This window comes from Hemicordylus capensis, chromosome 2, assembly GCF_027244095.1.
Source record: "Hemicordylus capensis ecotype Gifberg chromosome 2, rHemCap1.1.pri, whole genome shotgun sequence".
Classification (NCBI taxonomy): domain Eukaryota; kingdom Metazoa; phylum Chordata; class Lepidosauria; order Squamata; family Cordylidae; genus Hemicordylus; species Hemicordylus capensis.
In genome coordinates, this window is record NC_069658.1 from 208,171,095 (window position 1) to 208,197,495 (window position 26,401).

Genomic DNA, 26,401 nt, shown 5'->3' on the forward strand with positions numbered 1-26,401 from the left:
TTAGGACTCGTCATGGCTGCTGCCCACTGCCAAAATTATCAGCCTTGGACTTACTCTCCAGTTTGATGCCAGAGGGGGGCAGGAATCTTCCCCATACCCGTACTGCACGGAGGTGATCCCATTCCAAATGAGAGGAAAGCTGGGCTCCTCTTGTAACCTTCACCAGAAAGTGATGGGACACTCCCACAGTGAGGATGGAGAGCTGAAAAAAACTAGAGGATTAAGAAATGTGTCTGCAGTGCCAGGCAAAATAATTATTGCTTACGATGAATGGGTAGTTATGGCTTGTCCTGTGGTTTCAAACCATAAGAATGATTTGTCTTGAAGCTCAGATGCAGTGGCATAGCAAGGCTGGAGTGGGCCCAGAGACAAGATTTTGAAATGCCCACCCCCCACTGATATACACACACAAACACAGTTCACAATATATAGTGCACTCACACTCACATCCCCATTATGAATACAGTGAATACTCAGTTCACATTGAATTGAGTTTCTTTTACTCTCTGCTCCTGCCGATCTCCAAGAGACGCAACATAATTCATAGGGGGTGCAACACGGGTGGGCGGGGAGTCATGTGATGTGCCTCTGGGGGGCCCCTCGAGGCAGTGGGGCCCCAAGATGACTGCCTCCCCTTGCCTAATGGTAGTTACGCCCCTGCTCAGATTTATGGCTTCTGCATCGTAACACGTGTAACATTGAAGCAAAGACCTGTATCTGCTTTGTTATGTTTCATCAATAAACATAGAAGGTGGCCGTTCTTAAAGCGTTTCTTCAAGAGTTTGTATGAGCAATTATCACCCTTAGCCTATCCACCCTACCTGAAATATGGCCACCATGCTACAAGGTGGTGGTAGCTCCAACTTGCAGGCTGGTGATAGTAACTCCTCTAGACTGAATGACAGAGAAAGCTAGTGTGATGCCGTGACGAGACTGCTGGAGGCTGACTGCTCATTCAAGGGACATATTGGTTGATTTGGGGCCAGTCATTCTCTCTTAAGCCAGCCTATCTCCCAGGTTTGTTATGAGGATAAAATGAAGGGAAGAACCATGTATAAAAACAAGGTCAAGAGACTGGGAGCTTGGTTGTGGACTAAGCCCCAGTTAGGCTGGTTTTTCTTTCCACCTCATACTGAATCTGGGGTCGGGCATGCTTGTCCTGCTCAGCTAGGATTTAGTCCACTGACACACGGCTGGCAAACGGGAATGTGCCCAACTCCCAAATTAGGGTAGGAGCCGTCTCTTAACCTAATGTCAATCCTGTGAACTGTCCTAGTATCTTTGAGCTACAGCTTGCTCTTATTTGCGGTGTGGGATCCATAACACTAGACTACATTACAAAGCAACCCTACCTCAGAGGCCTGGCACATCCAAGACTGCCCCAGTGCTCAAATTATGGCTTGCAGTTGCAGCGAAAGCAATTATTATTTATTATGATTTATTTATTCGATTTCTATACCACCCTTCCAAAAATGGCTCAGGGCGGTTTACACAGAGAAACAAAAACAACAAATAAAGCATTAAAATCACAGTATTAAAAATACAAAATGAACACACAAGGTGAGGGGGCCATATCCCACTGACTGTCCCCTCTAATTCCAGAACTGGGACCACACAGGTGCTTCCACCACCTCTCTCATAGGAACATAGGAAGCTGCCTCCCACTGAGTCAGACCCTTGGTCCATCTAGCTCAGTATTGTCTACACAGACTGGCAATGGCTTCTCCCAGGTTGCAGGCAGGAATCTCTCTCTGCCCTATCTTGGAGATGCTGCCAAGGAGGGAACTTGAACCTTCTGCTCTTCCCAGAGCGGCTCCATTCCCTGAGGGGAATCTCTTACAGCACTCACACTTCTAGTCTCCCATTCGTATGCAGCCAGGGTGGACCCTGCATAGCTAAGGGGACAAGTCGTGCTTGCGACCACCAGACCAGCTCTCCCCTCCCCTCCCTTAAGGTTTCTGCCTTCTTGGCCGGTCCTCCATCTCTAGAGGATGCGCCTGCTCCCCGTCACCAGGGCAACCCACCCCAGGATGCAGCTGTTCCTAATTGGCCAGCTCACACGGCAATCTCCGTGGCTTCAGCCTATCGGTGGCCGCCTCTATCGACAAGGGCGAGGCGGGATTCTAGCCCGCGGCTTCCGAAGCTCGCCCCCCACCTATCTCCGCGCGGTGATTGGCTGAGAGGTTGGAGGCGCGGCTCTGATTGGCGGAGCGGCGGAGGCGGTGCTGGTGGCTGACTGGCTGCCCGCGGGAGCCCGAAGGCCGTGAGCGGAGATATAAAGGAGGAGCCGGAGGCGGCGGCGGCTGACATGAGCTTCGGCTGCTTCGCCAGGAAGACGCTGCTTTGCGGGCTGCTGACGGCGCGGGGGCTGACCACGGCGATGGTGAGTGAAGGCCGGCCTAGCCCCCTCGACCACGCCACTCTATGCAATCTCTCTATGGTCAGGCTATAGAGTCTCTCCGTGCGGGGCAGAGCGTCGCTTTTTTGGAAGATCTCCGCCATTTGTTTTCAGCCTGTAATTGATCTTAGGGGCTCCCTTTATCCCACCCCCCAGTGCCCCCTCAAAGCAATTTTTTCTAGGTCAGAGATGAGCACCTTTTGGGACTCCTGCTTGCTGTTCAACTACAGTTCCCATCACCCCCTGCCACTATGGCCCTGTTCCACCGTGTCCCCCCAATTGCAGTGTTTGCAGATTATTGAGAAGGAGGCTGATGGGAAACGTGGGCTTGGCTGCCCTTGTGGTAGGCAAGCGTGCCTGGCCCCCTTTGCTCAGCAGGGTCTGCCCTGGCTTGCATTTCATGGGGAGGCTACATGTGCAAGCACTGCAAGCACCAGGGAGGGTGTGTGTGCATGCTTGTCTGCAGAAGAAGCAGGTTCCCAGTTCCTTTATTATAAGCAGTCTCTTTAATAGAGTGCAGCGACCAGGAGCTGAGGAAGCAGTCAGTCCAGCCCCAGGCAAGACTGCTTTCTCATTGCTCTCTTTCATACCTTATACACGGATCCCTTTCTGCTGGTTCCCATACTCAACCCTGTCTAGGAGCAGTGTGGTCCCACCACCACACCTCCCTGGCAGCGTCTCCAAAACAGGGCTGAGAGGGACGCCTGCCTGCAACTTAGGAGAAGCCGCTGCCGGTCTGGGTAGGTGGTACCGAACTAGATGGGCCAGGGGTTGGACTCCGTAGAAGGCAGCTTCCTGTGTTCACAGTGGCAGAAAGAATGCTGTGCCCCCCCCCCGCCCACACTGAATTACAAAGGCCTATTCAGAGGGGATTGTGGGAGTGGCTGGCTGGCTAGCGAAGGGGCAAATCTTTCTCTTTCTGTTCTTTGGTGAGCTAGCTTATATTTCCCAGCATTTTCTAAGGCTAGCCTATTTCCCCCCACATGTGGGGGTTGGGTGGAGGAGACGGCCTCTCCTTGAATATCGAGCTCTTTTTCAGTTTGTGCTCTCTAGTGAAGTAGCCCTCCCCCCCCATCCCTGCCCCCCCCCCAACTTGCTAGGGCTGTATCTCTGTTCAGCCCCTCGTGTGAGCGGCATCCTCTTCTTTTCTTGGGTTCTTCAGGACATGCTTCTTTCCCCACTTCTGCTGGGCACTGGGGACGCCCCTTCTCACTCCTGCTATTTCTTAGGGGGGCAAACCCTTTGCCCTGGTGTTCAGCAGCTAGCACTTCCCTAGAACTAGCCCGCGTTTCTTCTTGTGGGGCAGGAGCCCCCCCTTCCTTGGGGGGTGCTCTCTTGACAAGAGGGCAAACTGCTTCCGTGGTTCACTAGAGCCGTGCCACTAATTAGTTTATTATGTGACATATTTGTATACCGCCCCAAATGCATTTTCTACTTCCAGGGTAGAAGCAGGCCTCTGGTCCATTTTCTACTTCCCGGAGCATTCTGTGGGACAGGCACTCTCTGCAACTGTCTCTTGTGGATGGCTTGTCCACTCCCAGAGAAAGGATCTGTGGGTGGAGATCTGACACACTTTCTGCAGAGGAGCCTCCCTGCTCTTAGCGTATTGATGCTGTTGGGAAGAATCCTGCTGTAACCAATTAACTACAATTAAATGCACTGTAATTAAAAGCAAAGCCACCACCTGAGGCTTTCCTGAAAATGGTTCACCTCTTTTGTCACAGCTGTTTACTTTCTTAATCGCAAGGCAATGACAGTTGCATGGCAGCTAATGCTTAGGCAGAGTGCATGGGCTGAAAATACGCAAGCTTCCAAGTTGTGTTCAGCAACTCTATTCTGCTTGGTGAAGAGTGCCGTGTCACTTGGATGTTTAAGAACTCTGCTTGGCCAGGTGAAACAAAGCCAGAAATCTTTCCAATCATAGCCAGATCTCCCAGGAAATTTGATGGTGGTAACTGTCGTCTTTGATTTGCCCTAACCAGCTGAGGTAGACTGCCCCGCTGAGTCGGGAGGGAGGGGTAGAGAGAGCCACAGACTCCATGTGCATGAATATTTTGGTCAAACCATCGAAGCTCGTGGTGCCAGATGATGAGGCAGCAAATAGCACAAGCCAACTGCACTGCGGGAAGAACTTCTGTCAGTCCTGCTCCAACTTGTAAACTGCCCAGAGACTGCTTGATTCAGGAAATCATCTGAATGCTGCTGTTCTTCTAATCAGGGCTGCTCAACACAGCCCTCCTGCAGATGTTGGCCTACAACTCCCATAATCCCTGGCTATTGGCCACTGTGGCTGGGGATTATGGGAGTTGTAGTCCAAAAGCAGTTGTGTGGGGGGGGGCTAAGTTGAGCAGGCCTGTTCTAGGTCCTAGTTTCATTGCTTGTATCTTGGGATAAGCTGTTTTGGGTGGCAGACCTTGGACTCTGGGGAGCTGCTGAAAGTCAGTGCAGACAGTCAGAAAGACCCATGGCCTGCTTTGGTAGAAGGCTGCTGCTTATGTTCCAATGCTGCTCAGTGGTAGAGCGCCTGCATTGCAGGCAGAAGGTCCTGGGTTCAGTCTCCAGCTGCTAAGGCACCTTAGGACCTCTCTGCCCTGGAGAGTTGCTGCCTGTCAGAGTAGATCACGCTGGGCTAGATGGGCTAAAGCTATAGAGCCATTTTTTGTAGTAGTCTGCTCAAGATGGACCACATACTTGGGGTTCCTTGGTGTCTCTCCTGCCTGCCCACCCCTGTCCCTGTACCAGGGATCCCCAGATGTCGACTCCAACTTGCATCATCCCTAGCCAAAGGCCAGTGCAGCTAGGGGTGCTGGGAATTGTCGTCAACATCTGGGAATCCCTGTCAAAGGGACCACGGCGGCCCACCCAGCTTCTTACCAGGCATGGTTAGTCCTTCTGCAGTGGCCTAACCAGTGGGGAAACTCTTCTGGAAGCACTCTAAAGGGGGGGGGGGAGCTAACGACTGGCCTGGCCCACTCTCCTGCAAAAGCAGACTTTGATGGCCAGCAGCTGGGCTCGTCCCTTGCATCAGGGCTTGGCAAATCCCAGGCGCCGGGGCGGTGTGGTGCCTAGATTAGGATACTGAAGTGCCGAGTTATTTGGGAAGAGCTTCATTTGTCCCAGGCAGCCCGACTTGTTCTGGGCAGGTTACCTGTAATGGGGATGAAGAGAAGCCCCTTGGCCTCCTCATCCCCAACGTCCATCGCCAAGTCTGGCCACTTGCTTGCATGTCCCTTGTCCGCTTCCAAAACTCAGGCTGGCTCCTAGATCCCAATGAAGCATGTCAAGGCCCTCGTTACCCAACAGGCTGGCATCGGGCCTTTCCAGCAGAGAAGGTGTGGGCTGCCACCACTTTCCGCCCCAGTTATTGTGCAGCTTGGCCCCTTTCCATCTGCTCAGCCCAAATAGGAGGGCTGCTGCGTTTGCACAGCTAGTGGAGCGAAAGTTGCAAGAGCAGACTTTGGATTCCTTGGCTGCAGTGCAGTGAGGGAAGAATGTGAGAGCCAGAGGAAAGGGCCACCTTTGCTCTCATTGCGGGGGTGGGGGGGGAGCTGGCTTCTGCTTTTTACATGACTCAGGCGCTGCCCGGCTGCTTTGCTTTGGATCTTGGTTGTCTTGGATTAGATAAGCCCGGCTATAGAAATAAACAGCTTGTGGCTGGAGCTCTGCAGCCAGATCTGCCCTCCTGGCGAAATCTCCTTTGTGTAACAAATTGCTTGAATTGTGTAAGCTGAGCCCTTGTGTGGTTTTTGGAGGGGAGGGGGGAGTTAATCCAGAAGCCTGGAGCTGGCTCAGACTCATGTGATGGAAACAAAGGATGTCAAAGTGGGGGATGGATTGTTGCTGACCTAGTGGGAGGGGAGACTATATGGCGCAGCAGCTATAGAGGCAGATGCTGAAAGGCATCATCTCATACTGTGCGGGAGGAGGCAATGGTCAACCCCTCCTGTAGTCTACAAAAGACAACCACCAGGCTTTGTGGGAGCCAGGGGTCGACACCGACTCGATGGCACAACTTTACCTTTAGAGGATGGACAGGAGGGTGTGGTGTTAATTCAGTCAACTAAGAACATCCCTGCCGGATCAGGCCCAAGGCAGGCCATCTAGTCCAGCATTCTGTTTCACACACAGTGGCCCACCAGATGCCTCTGGGGAGCCCACAGGCAAGAGGTCTGTGCCTGCCCTCTCTCCTGCTGCTGTGGCTCCCCTGCAACTGGTATTGAGAGGCTGGAGGTGGCCTATTGCCCTCAGACTAGTAACCATTGATAGACCTGTCCCCCATGACACAAAGACCATCATCAGCTGCAGTTGACGTGGCGAAAGTGCTTGTGTGTGGGAGATTGCGTGGGAAAGCAACCCCCCCCCCCAATGCTGGCAAGGGGGAATCTTAGTCCAGAAGAGCAGGGGTAGGCAGCCTTGGTTCTCCAGCTGTTGTTGAACTACAACTCCCATCATGCCTGTGGTTGGGGATGATGGGCATTGTGGTTCAACAACAGTTGGAGGGCCAAGGGTGCCCACCCCTGTGACAGAGCATCCAACCTGCTTCCATCCCCTTCAAAAGGAAATTTAGTCACAAACAATGACAGCAAGGAGGGGAGAGAAAGGGTGTAAGAACAGCCCTGCTGGATCAGGCCCAAGGAGGCCCATCTAGTCTGCCCTCCCGTTTCGCACAGTGGCCCACCAGATGCCGCTGGGAGCCACAGGCAGGAGTTGAAAGGGGCATGCCCTCCCTCCTGCTGTTGCTCCCCTGCAACTGGTACTCAGAGGCCGACAAAGACCCCTGCTAACTGAGCAGACTAGGACCAGGGAGACCTGAGTTCAAATCCCCATTCAGCCTTGAAACTAGCTGGGTGACTCTGGGCCAGTCATTTCTCTCTCAGCCTAACCTACTTCACAGGGTTGCTGTGAAAGAGAAACTCAAGTATGTAGTACACCGCTCTGGGCTCTCTTGGAGGAAGAGTGCGATATAAATGTAAAAATAATAATAAAAGAGACATCTTTGAAAGAGGTGATTTTTTATTTAGCAGGGGGAGAGCAACGGCCCTATCCAACTCCAGCACAGCATTCCTCCATTGGCTGTTGCTTGCCTTATATTTCTCTTTAGATTGTGAGCCCTTTGGGGACCACTGTTCCCTCTAACAGGGATTTCCAGATGTTGTTCACTACAATTCTCGGCATCTCCAGTTGCAATGGCCTTTGGCTGGGGATTCTGGGGGTTGTAGTCAACAACATCTGGGAATCCCTGTTAGAGGGAACACTGTTGGAGGCCATCTTATTTATGTATTTTTCTACATAAACTGCTCTGAGAACTTTGTTTGAAGAGCGGAGTATCAGTATTTTTTGTAGTTGCCATCATGGTCAATTGCACAGTGCAGCATGTTTACTTGGAAGGCTTGGTGGAGTTTGCATTTGGAGTCAACGTGCATTGGATTGCAGCCTTAATTGCATTAATTATATTTATACCCCCCCCCCTTCAGCCAAATGTGGCTCTGAAAGCAGATTAACTAGTATACTTATCCCTAATAATGTTACTTGGTATGTAGCTCCGTGAAGGACAGTTTGTTTAACTAACTCAGGCTGGAGAACAGAAAGTGGCTTGAAACAGAGGCAGGTCATTTCAGTTTTGCTGCTTCCTCTGATAAGATCTCCAGGGTCCGCCAATGGGTGTTCACATTTACCAAGCAATAACGCAGATTTGAGATGTCTTGAGAGCTGAGCCGAGCTGGTCTCCATTAAGGGGTCCAGAATATAATAATGATGTTGATATTAATTCATTTAATTCATGAATTAGCCAAAGATTGGTGGGACCATAAAATTGAAAAAGTTGTAGAAAATGAAGATGCAGAAATATTATGGGACTTCCGACTACAAACAGACAAACATCTGCCACACAATACACCAGATATCACTGTAGTTGAGAAGAAAGAAAAACAAGTCAAAATAATTGACAAAGCAATACCGGGGATAGCAGAATAGAAGGAAAAGAAATAGGAAAAAACAACAAACTACAAAGATCTACAAATTGAAATTGAAAGGCTGTGGCAGAAGACGACCCAAATCATCCCAGTGGTAATTGGCGCCCTGGGTGCAGTCCCAAAAGACCTTGAAGAGCACCTCAACACCATCGGGGCCACAGAAATCACCATCAGCCAATTGCAAAAAGCAGCTTTACTGAGAACAGCCTCTATTCTGCGACGAGATCTAGAACAACTGACAATAAAATTCTGGCATCCCAGGTCCTTGGGCTCGATGTCTGGATAAAACAGACCAGTCCATAACACCTGTCTGACTGTGTAAACAAGAAATAATAATATAACTAGTGGGCCCGGGCACAGAGCATCTGTGCCTCTAGTTGGGCCCAGCTCACCTTTGCCACCGTCGTCCTGGGTCAGGCTCGTGGCCGGGCCCCCCCGCCGCCTCGCTGGGCCCGCGGCTTCGCCTCGCCCCTCCTGGGTGTGTGCCAGGACCAATCAGGCGCCCCCGCAGCCCAGCCAATCAGCTGGGCTGCCGGGACGCATATCTCCTGGGCACACCCAGGAGAATTATATATATATAGATAATAGGAGCATGTTTTGCTGGATCCGATGAAAGCTCTATCTAATTAGGCACTGTTTGGAAGATATCCCAGTAGGAGCCACGAGAAACTAGCAACTAGTCCACCACCTCCCTATCCAAGCCTTTAGGGAAAACCTGAGGGAAAGGCCCATCTGGCTGGCTGGCTGGCTGGTGGTGAACCTAGGGAGCTGCTTTCCACGGAGTCAGACCACTGGGCTGAGAAACCTCTTTTCAAGGGCGGCAGGGGGGAGAGGAACTGTCCCTCCTCAGCCCAGCAGAGACTCCCCCAGTGGCGACTGGTGGAGTCTGCCCTGTGCTCCGTTTGAGATTGTGAGCTCTTTGGAGCAGGAAACTATTTTCCAGGCCCTCTTGGGTTTCGGAGTTGCCCCTGCTAGCTGGGCCAAGAGGCCCCTTTTTGGGTAGCCTCCCTTCTGTCTGGCCCTTGCTGGGGCCTCCCTGGGCTCTTTTTAGATCGTGAGCCCTTTGGGGAAGGGAATCCCCTCTCCTTGCCTCCGCTGTGTAAACTGCTTTGGGGACTTGGTTCAAAAAGCCAGATATCAATATATTCTAATAATGGGAGCCTCTGTTGATTAACCCCAGGCCGGCTGGACTCGAGCCCAGAGACCTCTCAGCGGCATCGCTGTGGCCCTCAGACTGGGATCTGGTAGGCAGTGGGTCAACCAGCGGGTGCTCTCGACTGACCTCCCCTCTCGCTTCTCCTCCCCCTCCCAGTGTGCTCAGGAAATGGACTGGAAAGCCGCCCGGTCCATCTATGAATTCCACGCCACGGATATCGACGGGAACCCCGTCTCGCTAGAGAAGTACAAGTGAGTGTCGGGATTCGGGGAGGGCGGGGGGCTCTTCTCGGCGGCTGGAAGTGCCGGTCCCTGCCATGGTGCCCTCTAAGGCAGGCCTGCACAGCATAAGGCCCAGGGGCCGGATTCGGCCTGCAGAGGCAATTTTACTGGCCTCCAGGTGTATCCTGCAGCAACGCAGGATCTGGAAGCTGCCTTCGAGCACCATACTATGCATATTTTTCTCAGAAATGTGTTCCCTGCGAGGCTTACTCCCATGTAGGCATGCCTAGCATTGCAGCCTGAAAGCAACGTTTAGGGAGAGGCGCGCGCTTGGCCTTTGTTTGGGGCTGGCATGCACTCCAGGGGCCCCACTGATTGAGCAGGGACAGGACCTACTCTCTGTCCACTTTCCTGGGTTGAAACGATGGGTCCATTGACAGGGGGAAGAGATCCACAAGTAACTAATAATATATTTTTAATTTTAATGCAATAATGTGCTAAAATTGACTTTGGCCCCTGCACGCCAAGTTGTGGATGGTTCCGACCCACTTGGACTTTTGAGTTGTGCAGCCCTGCTCTAAGGGATGTGCACACGCTCACACATTTTCTGATGTCCGCTCAGTTAATTTTAGATTCCGCTCCGGTTGAATCGGGAAAGCCCCATTCTGAAGGCACATGATGGGCACACACTGCCTTGACGCTGCCGCCCATTCTGCACAGAGATGGGAAAAATGAGAGAGAACCCTGGTCCCTGCCCCAAGGGGCTTGCCATCTCAAAGTCCATACAAGGGAGAAAGATGGAGGTGGAAGTGGGTCAGTGGAGGAAGGACAGGTGGTTCCTGACCTCCTACATATTTGGGTTTAGTTGGGCAGGGGTGAGAGGGTTGTCTGAAGGAAGTGAAAGAGCCGACATGACAGAGGAACCACACCCGGGCTGGCTGAGGCCGTTCAAGGGAGCAGGAAATCCGTGGGGCTCTGGCAGGGGGTTCCAGGCGTCAGGGGACATAGGAGCACAGAAAGCTGCCTCCAACTGAGTCAGGCCCTTGGACTATCCAGTTCAGTGTTGTCTACACTGACTGGCAGCGGTGCCCCCAAGGTTACGGGCAGGAGTCTCTCCCAGCCCTATCTGGAGATACCAGGGAGGGAACTTCCCGGAGCGGCCCCATCCCCTGAGGGGGAGATTGTACAGTCGTATATTGTCTCCCACTGAAATGTAAACCAGAGCAGTTCCCGCTTAGCAAAGGGGACAATTCATGCTTACTACCACAAGACCAGAACTCCTCCTCCAGGAGGGAAAGGGCAGCGTCCTGTGAGGGAGCTGGAGATCTGTGGGGCCCTGGCATAAGGAAGAGCAACCGGGGCAGGGGAGGGGGGGGGCTTCTTTGGATGGCTGGGGCCGGTGGAGCTTCAAGAGCAGAGTCGAAGGGCAGGGAAGTAAGGGAGGGCCAGGCCTGGGGGCCGGGAGGCAGCTGGCGCTGACTGGGTCTGGGGGTGGAGCGGCAGACCCCTGGGGAGGGCTTTCTAGAGAGGGCTGGGGTGTGGTGGTCTTGGGCCAGAGCAGGCTGGGAGGAGGCGGTGTGGAGGCCAGGGCATGCAGTCGCTGTGGCTAGCGGCTAGCTGGGGGCGCTGTGCCGGATGAGGGCAGGCCTGGCGCTTCTGTGGCTCACCGCCCCCCCTTCCCCCCCCCCGCAGGGGTCACGTCTGCATCATCACCAACGTGGCGTCGAAATGAGGCAAGACCCCCGTAAACTACACTCAGTTGGTTGACATGTTCAACAGATACGCTGAGCGCGGTTTACGCATCCTGGCCTTCCCCTGCAACCAGTTCGGCCACCAGGTAGGCGGCGGGCTCTTGCCCCGGGGGGGCTGGCGGGCTGCGTCTGGCAGCCGAGGCCTCCTCTCCTAAGAGCCACCCTCTCCCCATCCACCCTCCAGGAACCTGGCACGGAGGAAGAGATCAAGGCTTTTGCCGCAGGCTACGGGGTGAAATTCGACATGTTTAGCAAGATCGAAGTGAACGGAGAGGGCGCCCACCCGCTCTGGAAGTGGATGAAGAGCCAGCCCAAGGGCAGGGGCACTCTGGGGAAGTGAGTCTGACGTGGCAAGAATCCGGGGCGGGGTTGCCGGGGGGGGCGGGCGGCCTTACCGCCACCATTTTGAAAGCAGGCGTGGCGGAAAGGAAGGGCTCCTTCCCCCTGCCTCTCAAACCCTTGCCGTTTACTTTCGGAGGGCAGGCGTTCATTAAATTTAGCCTCGTGGCACCTGCAAAACTTGTGTTTGGACAGCTGCGTTTCTAGTCCTCATGGAGGGAAGAACGTGCTGAAAAGCAGCAAAGGTTTTGATGGGGCGGCTCCCTCTTTCTCTCCAGTTCCTTGGGTTCTTCTCCTGCCCTGCTTCCCGGGCACTCAAGGCAGCATACAGAGGCTCTCCCCTCCTGCCTCAGCCTCACAACAACCCCTCCAAGCGCTGGTCGGGTCGGGTCTTGACGTTTGGCTGTCCTTGTTCAGAGCCCTCTTTCCTCAGATCCTAACTTGTGTTCCTCTCCTCCTTCTTCCTAGTGCAATAAAGTGGAACTTCAGCAAGGTGAGCGGTCTCTTTCCCTTTGGCCAGCAACTCCGGAAATGGCCCTGGCACCTCCCTGCCTGCCCTCTGAGTGGTGGCTAGACATGCCTTGGCTCTGGTGGGGGGCCGGGCTGTCCTTGCAGGCACAAGAGGAGCAACTGGCACCGACTGGGGCTAGAAAAGCCTTGCTGGACTGGAGGAATGTTCATGTTGGCTGTTGGACCCCCAGTGGCAAAAGGTCGATTGGCCCTTTCCCATGACCTCTCAGTCTCTGCCTCAACACTCCTTCCTCCATTATCTTATTCACTTAGATTACATGCAGCACCCCACTGTTCTCGGGCAAATCGTCCGGGGGGGGGGGGGGGGCCTACAATATAAAATGAGGGTGTTGCTACTGCTACTACATGATTTATTTACTTCTCTTTGACAGAAGTTCCCAAAGCGGTTTCCATAGATATAAATAACTGAAAGGGCTCCCGGTCCCCAAAAGGGGCTCACAGTCTAAAAAGAAACACAAGACAGACCTCAGCAACAGCCTCTGGAGGGATGCTGTGCTGGGGATGGAGAGGGCCAGTCACTCTCCCCCTGCTCAATAAAGAGAATCACCCCTTTAAAAAGGGGCCTCTTTGCTCAGTTCGCAGGGGTACTAGTCCCGTCTTGAGAGTGCTGAGAACATGAAGCACTCCAGAGTAGCTACACTGGACTAGTCTTCATGTTTTTAGAGTTCTGATTTATATTTTAAACATGTTAACATTTTAATAATTGGGTTAATTCTTGTACCTTTAAATTGTAAATGGGGTGCTATAGAAAAGTGCCACATAATCATGGTTTTGACCTTTAAAGCCCTTAACGGTTTGGGCCCGGGATACCTGAGGGGCTGCCTGCTCCCAAGAGTTGCTGCCCCTTGACACAGTCATCTGAGGGGGCTCTGCTCCGGGTGCCGACAATGACGGAGGCTCGGCTGTCGTGTACGTGGGGCAGGGCCTTCTCTGTGGCTGCCCCCAGACTCTGGAATGCTCTCCCGGTGGCCATTCGCTCCTTAGTCTCCATCACGGCTTTTAGAAAGCTTGTTAAATCTTGGCTTTTTGCCCAGACTTTTATTTGATTGTCTCTGCCGCTGCTCTTTGTACTCTGGATTGCTTTTATGCTTTCGTTCTAAATTTTTAATCAGATTAGTTTTATATTTTTAGCTTAATATTTTACTTGTGTGATTTTTTTTTTATAGTCTTGTTCTAATTTTTCTGTGTGAGTCGCCTTGAGGTGGTTTTAATGAAAGGTGGTATACGAATTTAACAATTTAAATCAATAGTAATAATAATAATGAATTGGTAGGAAAATGCTTGAAGTTCTTCCTGCTGCGGAGCAAGAACTCTGCAACCGACCCCTTCCCAACCATGCACAGAGCAGTGCCAGCCCTTCCGGTGCTCCAAAGGGATTGGCACCATTTCTAAAGAACACAGAGTCAGTCTGTTTCTTGTGCCTCCTAACAATCTCCTCCGCTTCCTTTTCCCCCCAGTTCCTCATCAACAAAGAAGGCCAGGTGGTCAAGAGATACAGTCCGATGGACGACCCCTTTGTAAGTTCCTAGACTCAGCCTCAGTCCAGAGAGGCCTTTGGGTGGGTGCAGAGTCCGTGCTGTGGCCAGTGGGCGGCTGCTAGTTCTCTGCTTCCTTTGCTTCTGGGTCTCTTGCAGGGTTGCCTGTAAGGGGGATTCCCAGATGTTGACTACAACTCCCATCATCCACAGTTGCAGTGGCCTTTGGTTGGGGGTGATGGGAGTTGTAGTCAACATCTGGGAATCCCTGTTTCAGGGAAAACTGGATTCTTGGGGCAAATAAAGCTTTTTATTAGTGGTTACTTTTTAAATGGGTGCCTAGACACCTTCTACCCAAACCCTAGGTCAGGGCTGTTCAGCTTTGGCTCTCCTGCAGATGACTGGTCCCCATAGCTAAGCAGGGTCTGCCCTGGTTGCATCTGAATGGGAGACTCGATATGTGAGCACTGCAAGATATTCCCCTCAGGGGATGGAGCCGCTCTGGGAAGAGCAGAAGGTTTCAGGTTCCCTCCCTGGCAGCATCTCCCAGATAGGTCTGAGATTCCTGCCTGCAACCTTGACGAAGCCGCTGCCAGTCTGGGTAGACAATCCTGAGCTAGATAGACCAAGGGTCTGACTCAGTACATGGCAGCTTCCTATGTTCCTAACTCTACAACTACAGTGGAGGAGAGGTCTATCAACGGCTACTAGTCTAAGGGTTATAGGCTACCTCTAGCCTCAGAGGCAGGATGCCTCTGAGTCCCAGTTGCAGGGGAGCAGCAGCAGCAGGAGAGAGGGCAGGCCCCTTTCATCTCCTGACTGTAGGCTTCCAGTGGCATCTGGTGGGCTACTGTGTGAAACAGGCTGGATGAGATGGGCCTCCTTGGGCCTGATCCAGCAGGGCTGTTCTGATGTTCTTGACTCCCATAATCCCTGGCTGTTGGCCACTGTGGCTCGGGATTATGGGAGTTGAAGTTCAAAAACAGCCTGGGGGTGCCTAAATACTGCCTCTTAATTAAATCCCGCCCCGACCTCTTCTGTGAAACTCCCTCTGTTCTCATCTCCAACACAAATGGAGCGAAACCGGTCCCTGGAGAGATCCACCTTGTTCTCTTCCCTCCAGTTAGACTGGAAGTCTGCAGGTCTCCGCAGAACATGGCCGTCCTAACGCCTCTTTCTCTCCTCCTCCTGCAGGTGATCGAGAAGGACCTGCCCCCTTACCTGTAGGCCTGGCTCTCACCCCACTGGGCCACCCGCTCTGCTCAGCAGCTGCTCTCCTGCCTCTGGAGTCTGTGCTTCCTGCCCTGATGACGGCCTGCCTTCAAGCCAACCTGTTGGTGAGGCAGGCCCGAAAACCTGGTGTGTGCATGCAGGAGGGGAGGCCCCACCAGGCGGGTGGTCAGCGGCTGTGCGGAGTGTGTGTCTGTGTGTGTATAGCACCTGTTGGCACTGTAGCAATAAACTTCTTGTTCTCCAAGTGGCGTGTGGTTCCGAGCCTCTGTTGCAAAGTGGTGGGGGTGGGGTGTGTGCTTGGCTGCACACCAAGCCCATCATCATGTTCAAAAATCAACTGGATCGGCTAGGTGGGTGCAGAGGAGAGCTGGACAAGCGTGAGTTGTCCCCTTTGCTAAGCAAGCTCTGCCCTGGTTTCCATTTGAATGGGAGACTCCCAGTGCTATCGCTCACTGGAAGAGTGGGGCTGTCCCACTCTTCTCCCTCTTGAATTGCCATAAATAGGGGCTGGAGCCTGGCCTCTTCCTTTTCAGTCACCATCTTGCAGCTGTTACTGGTGTCCAGAAAGAGGCTCCCTCAGCCAAGGACATGCCTCTGTACAGCAATTATTTCTTTAATTTCATATACTCAGAAGTAGGCTTTTGTCTGTCTTCCTTTTTAAAAAGTTTCTGGAGGGCTTCCTATAAAACACTTCCCGGTGTGCAAGACCTTACAAGGCATTGCTGAGGAGAAGGATCCTGAAGGGTGTTCACTGGCATTCCTAGTAGTTTTTGTATTGTGAGAATGACCCAACCTCAGGGACACTAAGGGCAGAGAACACCACAGAATAAGATGGAATTGCAACACAGTAGTTTCCCCGTCTGCTTCAGGGCAGGAGAGAAGGCACGGCCTCCCCCTTGGCTGTGGGCTTCTCAGAGGCAGCTGGTGGGCCACTGTGGGGAAACAGGAGGCTGGACTAGAGGGGCCTCCTTGGGTCTGACCCAGCAGGGCTGTTGAGTTACGTTCTTAGCTGTGCTCTAAAGCAGGAGCAAGCAACCTTGGCTCTCCAGCTGTGTTAGGACTACAACTCCCATCATCCCCAGCCACACCTGTGGCTGGGGTTGATGGGAGTTCTAGTTCAGCAGGTGGAGAGCTGGTCTTGTGGTAGCCAGCATGAATTGTCCTCTTTGCTAAGCAGGGTCGACCCCAGTTCATGGTTGAATGGGAGGCCACATCTGAGCACGGTAAGGTATTCTCCTGAGGGGATGGGGCCACTCTGGGAAGAGCATCTAGGTTCCCAGTTCCCTCCCTGGCAGCATCTCCAAGAGAGGGCGGAGAGAGACTCTTACCTGAAACCTTGCAGAAGCCGCTGCCGGTCTGGGTAGACAATACTGAGCAAGATAGACCAATGGTCTGACCCAGTATACGGCAGCTTTCTATGTTCCTAAAGAGGAACTGCAGTGGAAAACAAAGACCCGGAGAGGGGGGAGCAGAGAGAAGCAGCCTTTTGCATGCAAGCAGAGAGGAGAGTTGGTCTTGTGGCAGCAAGCATGGATTGCCCCCTTTGCTAAGCAGGGTCTGCCCTGGTTTTCATTTGAATGGGAGAATCCATGCGTGAGCACTGTAAGATATTCCCCTCAGTGGATGGGACTGCTCTTGGAAGAGTTTCTGCAGGCAGAAGGTTCCAAGTTCCCTCCCTGGCAGCATCTCCAAGATAGAGCTGAGAGAGATTCCTGCCTGTGACCTTGGAGGAAAAGCCGCTGCCAGTCTGTGAAGACAATACTGAGCTAGGTGGACCAAGGGTCTGACTCAGTAGGAGGCAGCTTCTTCTATTCGTGTGCCTACCTGTGCTCTAAAGACTTAAAGTTCCTGTGTCCAGATGGTCCGCCTGAACTTGTGGGGTGTGGCAGTTGGCAGACTACTGTGTGAAGATCAGACAGATGCTGAGGAGGGAGCAAGCTTAGCCTTTTCCCTGTGGCTTCCAGGGGCATCTGGTGGGCCACTGTGCGAAACAGGATGCTGGACTAGATGGGCCTTCTTGGGCCTGATCCAGCAGGGCTGTTCTCATGTTCTTAGGAAGAGGGGAGATTTTCAGGGGCTAGTTTCTCTTTAAGGGGTAAGTCATGTGTGTGTTTGTGTGTTTGTTTGCCAGGGCTAGCAAGCCAGTGTTTTACTTTATCTCTGCCTGGAGGGGGTGGAGTCAGCTAGGGCTGGGGGAGGCCCCACATTCCTTTGACCCACATCCTGTGCCTCAGTTGGAAGACTACTCTTTACATAAGAGGTGAAGGCCCGAGAGCACAGCAGACAGGGAGAGCACACAGGACGTAGGAGTTTTGCAGGAGTTTAGCGGGAAGTGTGCGGGGGAGCCTGGAACAAGCCCCTGTGATCACAAGGAGCCTGGTGGAGAAGAGAACCTAAGTACAAATCCCTCCCTTATGTCCCTCATATTCTTGGGAAAGGCTGTTTGGACAGTTAAATAGCTGACCATTACAGCTGAGACCTATCCTTCTAATAAACAGATAATAACCTACTTCTGAAACTCTCTCTAAATACTGTAAACAGCCAACAAAAAGAGTATGAAGATAGAAGGTCAGCAGGACAGGGGGCACTTCCCAGTGTATTGCACAGAGTGCCACATGTACGACTATTTGCCCCATGGGCAGAAGTCATGGGTGTGTGCTCGGTGCAAGGAGCTCCTGGCTCTAAGGGAACAAATCCGTTCCCTCGAGACCAAGGTGGCGGATCTGGAGAAGCGAAGGGAGACAGAGAGGCATGTGGACGAGACCTTCAGGGATGTGATAGAGGCATTCCACTCCAGGGCTGGTAGCTCCGCTGCTGTCAGGGAGAATGAAGGTCTCGGGCAAGGAGGACATCGCTCTGAGGAAAAGGGAAATGCTCCTTTCGAAGGGACCCCCTCCATGGATGATGAGCCCATATCCTTTCGCACAGGGGATACTCACACTAGGATACATTTTGGGGCAAACAAGGCCTGAACAAAAGTGACAGGCTGCACTTGAAGCAAGATGGAACCAGACTGCTGGCACTTAAAACCAAAAAGGTTGCAGAGCAGCTTTTAAAATGACGCCTGGGGAACAGCCGATGGGAGCTGGGCAGTATCTCGTTTGGCAAAAGCCATCCTTTAAAGTGCAAGGGTGCAAAGGATTCAGCTAAAACAGAAGGGGACAGAGCAGAACCACATAAGGAGCAGACAGAAGGCTGTGCGAGCTGGTCCAAGAGTCAAAAGAAAGATAGCAGACACCAGGTGAGAGACTCAGCGTATGGGTGCTTATATGCCAATGCCAGAAGCCTCTGAGCCAAGATGGGTGAACTGGAGTGTTTGGTGGAAACATGGTGGAATAGTGAGAACCAGTGGGACACTGTTATCCCTGGGTATCAACTCTATAGAAAGGACAGGGAGGGGCGCCTTGGAGGAGGGGTAGCACTGTATGTTAAAGAAGGGATAGAATCTAACAAGCTAGAAAACCTAGGTGGACTGGAGTCCCGCACAGAAACCCTGTGGGTGACTATACAAGGCCGGAAAGGGAACGTGCTACTGGGGAGGTGCTATCGCCCTCCGGATCAAAATGCTGACAGTGACTGGGAGTTGCAGGAGGAAATCAGGGAGGCATCAAGGAGAGACAAGGCTGTAATTATGGGTGACTTCAATCACCCACACATAGACTGGGTCAATTCACAGTCAAGTAATGACAAAGAAGCCAAACTTCTAGATACGCTGAATGACTATGCTCCAGAACATGGAACCAACCAGAGAGAAGGCGACCTTGGGCTTAATCCTGAGTGGCACCCAGGACCTGGTGTGTGAGGTCAGTGTCATCGACCCTTTAGGGAACAGTGACCACAATGCCATCAAATTCAGCATACATGTGGGGAGAGAATCACCAAGGAAGTCTAACATAGACATTTTGAATTTCAGAAGAGGAAACTTCTCCAAAATGAGGAGTATGGTGAAAAGGAAGCTGAAAGGGAAAATCAGGAGAGTCACTTAGCTCCAGAGTACATGGAGTTTACTCAAAGCCACAATACTAGAAGCCCAGTTTGATTGTATACCCCAAAGGAGGAAAAGTACCACTAAGTCCAGGAGGATGCCAGCATGGCTAACGGGTACCGTCAAGGAAGCCATAAAAGGGTAGAAGACTTCCTTCTGAAATTGGAAGGCCTGTCCAAATGAGAACAGCAAGGAACACAAACTCTGGCAAAAGAAATGCAAGGTGACAATAAGGGAGGCAAAAAGAGAGTTTGAGGAACATTTAGCCAAAAGTATCAAGGGGAATAACAAAAACTTCTTTAAGTACATCAGAAGCAGGAAAACTGCCAGGGAGTCGGTTGGACTGTTAGATGATGAGGGAGTGAAAGGAATTATTAAGGAGGATATGGAGGTTGCAGAGAAGCTAAATGAGTTCTTTGCGTCCATCTTCACGGCAGAGGATACTGAGCATATACCTGTTCCTGAACCAGGCTGTTTAGGGATGGAGGCTGAAGAACTGAGTTAGATAGAAGAGATGATGTTCTAAACTGTCTGGAAAAACTGAAAATTTAACAAATCACCAGGGCCGGATGGCATCCATCCAAGAGTCCTCAAAGAACTCAAATGTGAAATTGCCGACCTCCTTGCTAAAATATTTAACTTATCCCTGCAATAGGGCTCTGTACCAGATGACTGGAGAGTAGCAAATGTAACACCTGATTTTCAAAAAGGGATCCAGGGGCGATCTGGGAAATTACAGGCTGGTTAGCCTAACGTCCGTTCCAGGCAAATTGATGGAAAGCATCCTCAAGTATAAAATTCTAAAGCACATAGAAGAACAGGCCCTGCTGGGAGTGAGCCAGCATGGCTTCCGCAAAGGTAAATCTTGCCTCACCAACCTTTTGGACTTCTTTGAGAGTGTCAACAAGTGTGTGGGTCAAGGTGATCCAGTTGACATCATATACCTGGACTTCCAAAAAGCTTTTGACAAAGTTCCTCATCAAAGACTCCTGAGGAAACTTAGCGGTCATGGGATAAGGGGACAAGTACATGTGTGGATTGCTAACTGGTTGAAAGACAGGAAACAGAGGGTAGGTATCAATGGAGAGTTTTCACAATGGAGGGAAGTAAGAAGTGGGGTCCCCCAGGGATCTGTACTGGGACCGGTGCTTTTTAATTTATTCATAAATGATCTAGAAGCAGGGGAAAGCAGCAAGGTGGCCAAATTTGCAGATGATACCAAACTCTTTCGGGTAGTGAAATCCATAACTGATTGTGAGCAGCTCCAAAAGGATCTCTCCAAACTGGGGGAGTGGGCGACAAAATGGCAAATGCGGTTCAGTGTTAGCAAGTGTGAAGTGATGCACATTGGGACGAAAAACCCCAACTTCAAGTATATGCTGATGGGATCTGAGCTGTCGGTGACTGACTAGGAGAGGGATCTTGAGGTCCTGGTGGACAGCTCGTTGAAAGTGTCAACTCAATGTGCGGCAGCTGTGAAAAAGGCCAATTCCATGCCTCATTAGGAATTATCATTATGAAGAGGATTGAAAATAAAACAGCTAATATTATAATGCCCTTATACAAAACAATGGTGCAGCCACACCTGGAGTACTGTGTACAATTCTGGTCACCACATCGCAAAAAGGACATTGTAGAACTGGAAAAGGTGCAGAAGAGGACAACCCAGATGATCAGGGGTCTAGAACACCTTTATTAGGAGGCAAGGCTACAACACCTGGGGCTTTTTAGTTTAGAAAAAAGATGACTGCGGGGAGATATGATAGAGGTCTATAAAATCATGCATGTCGTGGAGAAAGTGGAGAGAGAAAAGTTCTTCTCCTTCTCCCATAACACTAGAACCAGGAGTCATCCCATGAAATTGATTGCCGGGAAATTTAGGACCAACAAACGGAGGTACTTTTTCCACACGACGCATAATCCACTTGTGGAATTCTCTGCCACAAGATGTGGTGACGGCCAACAACCTAGATGGCTTGAAGAGGGGCTTGGATATAACTTCATGGAGGAGAGGTCTATCAATGGCTACTAGTCAGAGAGCTGCAGGCCACCTCCAGTCTCTGAGTCCCAGTTGCAGGGGAGAGGGCCTGCCCCTTTCACCTCTTCCCTGTAGGCTTCTTGGGAGGCATCTGGTGGGCCACTGTGTGAAACAGGATGCTGGACTAGATGGGCCTCCTTGGGCCTGATCCAGCAGGGCTGTTCTGATGTAAACGACACCAGTTAAGCAAGTAGAGGCCACTCCTCCTCCGGTGTCCTGGGATGGGGAGAGGGGCAGGCCGTGGAGCCAAGAGTGCAGGGTGGGGGCTCAACTTCTTCAGTTCTGCTGCCTACATCCCCACAGGCAGTGTGGGGAGTGGAAACATCCTTCCTGCGGGGCGAACCTCGTTCCCCCTGGCTCCACTGAACGGCTCATGGAGCGGTTTCTGTGGCTTCCACTAAGGGGCCACACGCCGACCAACAGAGCAGAGAGCTGGCTGGTCCGATTCCTCTCGAGCAGGAGTGCACTGCCTCGACTCTTGGACTACAACTCCCATCCAGTAGGGCTGGGAGGTGTAGCCCGGGGTCCCTCTATCCCACCCCCCCATCTCTGGGCGGGTATCAAGGCACTCCGAATGGGGCCTTCCTGATTCAACCTGAGTAGAATCCAAAATGAACTGAGTGGACAATGAAAAAAACTTGTGAGTGTGCACACACCGTAGAGGGAGCAGTGGTGTAGCCCAACACCAGCAATAGCAGGTCCACGAGGAGGGGTCGGCAGCTGCTACAAAGCAAGCGAGGAGAGCTGGTCTTGTGGTAGCAAGCAGGACTTGTCCCCTTAGCTAAGCAGGGTCTGCCCTGGTTGCCTATGAAAGGGAGACTTGGTGTGTGAGCACTGGAAGATATTCCCCTCAGTGGGTGGAGCCACTCTGGGAATTGCAGAAGGTTTCAAGTTCCCTCCCTGGCAGCATCTCCAAGACAGGGCTGAGAGAGGCTCCTGCCTGCAACCTGGGAGAAGATGCTGCCAGTCTGTGAAGACAATGCTGAGCTAGATAGACCAATGGTCTGACTCAGTATATGGCAGCTTCCTATGAGAGTGCTTGTAGGTGCCACTGACCTCTACAGCCCTCCTGAAAGGCCCTTCCAGCTCGCCAGGGTGAGCTCCATCCACGCCTGCACCCTGACACTATGAAGTCAGTTTCACTGGATCTGAGCTGTCGGTGACTGACCAGGAGAGGTGACAGCCCAAAACCTGGATGGCTTTAAGGGGGGTTGGGATCACTCCATGGAGGAGAGGTCTATCAACGGCTACTAGTCGGAGGGCTACAGGCCACCTCCAGCCTCAGAGGCAGGATGCCTCTGAGGGGAGTCACAGCAGGAGAGAGGGCCTGCCCCTTTCAACTCCTGCCTGTGTCTTCCAGCGGCATCTGGTGGGCCACTGTGCAAAACAGGAGGCCGGACTAGATGGGCCTCCTTGGGCCTGATCCAGCAGGGCTGTTCTGATGTTCTTACCAGCAGGGATTCGAACCAGCAACCTCTGGCTTGCTAGTCAAGCCATTTTCCCGCTGGGCCATGAGGTGGCTCAGTGCCACCCGACTAGTAGCTGTAAACACCAACAAGCCTCAGGAGGATCAGCTCAGCAGTCTGCAAAACGTATCAAGCAGCGATTAGCCTCCTGCGTCAGCCTAGCCACTTGGACAGAGCTCAGATTAAATAAAGCCCCCAGCACAGCAGAAGGGACAGGGCCAGCTTCTGCGGGACAGCCTGCCAGCAAACAAGGGCCCACCCACACACCCCCTTGTGGTGTCTGCCACAGAAGCACAAGTCTTCCAGCCGTGGGTGCAGTCTGGTCCCTGCTGTCCCTTTTCGTAGGTAGCTGCTGCATCACTTCACCGCTATTCCCTTTGGGACGATTTGCTCTCTTCCCTGGGGAGGCTCAACTGTGACATGCATGTGGTAACCGCCCTGAGCCTTTTTGGAACCACCCTGAGCCTTTTTGGAAGGGCAGTATACAAATCAAATAAATAATAATAATTATTATTATTACTATTATTATTAATTCAATTTCTATACCGCCCTTCCAAAAACGGCTCAGGGCGGTTTACAAAGAGAGATAACAAACAAATAAGATGGCTCCCGGTCCCCAAAGGGCTCACATTTTAAAAACCCTAATAATAACATATGCAACAGTATTTACCCAAGCAGAAGACGGCAGTTAAGATCTTAAGGACCAAAAAAAACCCCAGTAACCCGGCCTATTGGTTATGGTCTCTTCCCGCCGCCACCATTTCTATCATCAAAGAACTTGGAAACCCCCTAGTCTTGGGTTCCGCGGTAAACCTGTGTGCCTTCCTCACCCTTTCTATCTCGACCGGGCACTTTGTCTTGAGGTGGGGGGAATCCCGATCAGGCGGAGGCAGGCTTGCCTTGTGGTTTGATGTGCCAGCTCTACTACGAGATGGATATTGATATACCGCCCTCCAACCACGGCTCCCTCTAAGGCGTGCCCACATGTGTGCGCTCAGAGGTTTTTGGATGCTCAGTTCAGATGAGAAAGGCCCGGTTCTGGATGCACGCCCACACACACTGCCTTGATACTGCCGCCCAGAACAAAATTCATTCCACACAGAGATGGAAAAAACAATTAGAGGGACCGTTGCCTTCAACCCAAGTTCTCAAAGCAGTTTACAACGCAAACTAGCTAGCTCGATGGCTCTTTCTCCCCAAAGGGCTCACAATCTAAAAAGAAACATAAGGTTGACACCAGCAACAGCCACTGGAGGGATGTTGTGCTGGGGATGGAGAAGGGCAGTTGTTCTCCCCCTGCTAAATGCAAGAGAATCGCCACCCTAAAAAGGTTCCTTTTTGCTCCGCTAGCAGGGGTAACTGAGCTCTTGACGAAAGCCTGTCCTGATGCCCTCCCACCCGATACCATTAAGATGTTCAGTGCCCTAAAGACTGTAAGGAAGACCCCCTGCTAACCCTTAAAAAAGGCACCTTTTTAAAGTGGCGATTCTCTTGATCGAGCAGAGGGAGAGCAGCTGGCCCTATCCATCCCCAGCACAGCATCCCTCCAGTGGCTGAGGTCTGTCTTACACTTCTTATTGGATTGTGGAGCCATCTTTACTCATTTATTTTTATTTCTCTGTGTAAACCAGCCTGGGAACTTTTGTTGAAAAGTGGTATATAAATATTTGTTGTATTGGTATAAAAAGCCCTTGATGCATTTCATGGTTTGCATTTCCCCAACATGAAGCCATTGAATGATCTTCACTTCTCAGCCATTCTAGGAGAGTCCAGGCCAACCCTGGGGATTTGGGCAACCCCTTATCAAGCCCCCGTGGTGCAGTGCTTAGAGTTCAGAGTGCTCGACGTTCACAGCTAGCCTACACTGCAGGTTTGCTGTGAGGAGGCGGGAGGAGGAAGAACTGTGTACACCACTGGGCGCCTCAGATAAAGGGTAGGATACACCGGTCATAAAATAAAATGAGGAGGCTAGGCTGCTTCAGCCACACTGTGGACCCATGCCAGCCGTGGACGCACCCCAGAACACACCCCAAACAGCCCCACAGGGTAGGGGAAGAAGAGGAACTAAGGGACAAATGGGATTCCCGGGAAATCTTAGCTGCCATCGCTGATCTCCTTGAGAAGTCGCCACAAACACAGCACTGCCGGATCAGGCCCAAGGCCTATCTAGTTCAACAGCAGTTGCTCAGTGGCCCACCAGATGCCTCGTGGAGGCCCCCAACCAGGAGATGAAAGCCTGCCCTCTGCTGCTCCTCTGCCGCTGGGGTTCAGAGGGATCTTGCTCCTGAGGCAGCCTTTAGTCATCAAGACGAGCAGGAACTGATCTACCACTGAAATATAAAACATTTTGCAAATCCAACTAGTTCATAAACAGGTGGCAATGGTGACTCCATTTTGTCCTCAATGCTTCTTAACGTCTGCATGAAACCTCTGGGAGAGATCATCAGGGGACTTGGCGCAGGGTGTTATCTGTAAACTGATGACCCCCAGATCTACTTCTCCGTGTCAGCTTCAGCAGGCAATGGCGTAACTTCCCTAAATGTCTGCCTGGAGGCAGTAATGGGCTGGATGAGGGATAACAAACCGAGACTGAATCCAGACAAGACACATAGGAAGCTGCAGTTCAGGAAATGGGGTAGACCTTCCAGAAGGAACAAGGTGCACTTCTGGACCCAACTCAAGTGGCGGTGGTGGCCAGGAGTGCTTTCTATCCGCTTCGGCTGGTTCACCAACTGCACCCTTTCCTGGGCGTGAGGGACCTTAAGACAGTGGTGCACATGTGGGTCACCTCCAGGCTAGACTACAGTCGTCCATTACTAATCGTGGATTTGAGTATCCGCAACTTGGAAACTGTGTCCAACCACAACCCGCATATCTGGGGTTTGGTGACTTTTTCTTCCAATTTGGGCAGGTTTTTTTGGGGGGGGTCATTTTTGAGGTCAGGGGGATTTTTTCTAATTAAAAAAACACACGTTTCTGTCTTTTCAGACCACAATTCCCCTAAGCCTGTTTTCTATGCATTGTTATGCCTCACCAACCAAAACCGCATCGGATTCCAGGCATGGAGCCCTCACGGTTGGTGAGGGACTGCATTGCATTGCATTCTACGTGGGACTGCCTTTGTCCGGGGTCTGGAAACTGCACTTGCAGAGGGCTGCTGCCTGATTGGGCTCCGTTATAGAACCCCAGTTCTATAAAGCCCTTAATGGCTTGGGCGGGCGGGCCCAGGGTATTGCAGAGAACGCCTCCTTTGTTATGAATCCCGCCGCCTACTAAGATCTTCAGAGGAGGTTCCTCTGAAGGTGCTGCCGACTCAGCTGGTGGCGCCTCAAAGGCAAGAGCCTTCTCTGTGGTTGCCCCAGGGCTATGGATCGCATTGCCTGCTGCTATCAGAGGTGTTCCACCCCTGTTGACCGTCAGGAAACCACTGAAGACGTTTAGTTAAGTTCGTGTTTTTATGGATATTTTGATCTGGTTTTATGTTTCAACTGTTAAATTCTTGGTTTGCTTGATCCTTGGTCTTGTTTGTTTATTTATTTAACACATTTCTATACCACCCAAAACGCAAGTTCTCTGGGCGGTTCACAAAACAATAAAAACAGCCAATAAAAGATTAAAACATTTCAACAATTAAAACTAAAAAGTTAGAACTATTAAAACACAATTAAAACAGTATCTAATGAAAAGCCTGAGTGAACAAATGCGTCCTGACTGCCTTTTAAAAAGTTGTCAAGAGATGGGGAGGCTTTTATTTCAGCAGCGAGCGCATTCCGAAGTCCAGGGGCAGCAACGGAGAAGGCCCGTCCCTGAGTGGCCACCAGATGAGCCGGTGGCAA

The 26,401-nt window shown here is 51.8% G+C and overlaps 1 protein-coding gene across 1 annotated transcript; it reads left to right on the top strand.

Annotated features, from left to right (window-relative positions):
• Positions 1–2,225: 2,225 nt before the first annotated feature.
• GPX4 (glutathione peroxidase 4) lies at positions 2,226–15,320 on the top strand. Its single transcript, XM_053303074.1, has 7 exons — positions 2,226–2,383; positions 9,683–9,777; positions 11,440–11,584; positions 11,683–11,834; positions 12,306–12,330; positions 13,826–13,885; positions 15,038–15,320. The coding sequence occupies exons 1-7, from the start codon at positions 2,309–2,311 to the stop codon at positions 15,068–15,070; spliced, it is 585 nt and encodes a 194-aa protein (XP_053159049.1). The 5' UTR covers positions 2,226–2,308; the 3' UTR covers positions 15,071–15,320.
• The last annotated feature ends 11,081 nt before the right edge of the window (positions 15,321–26,401 follow it).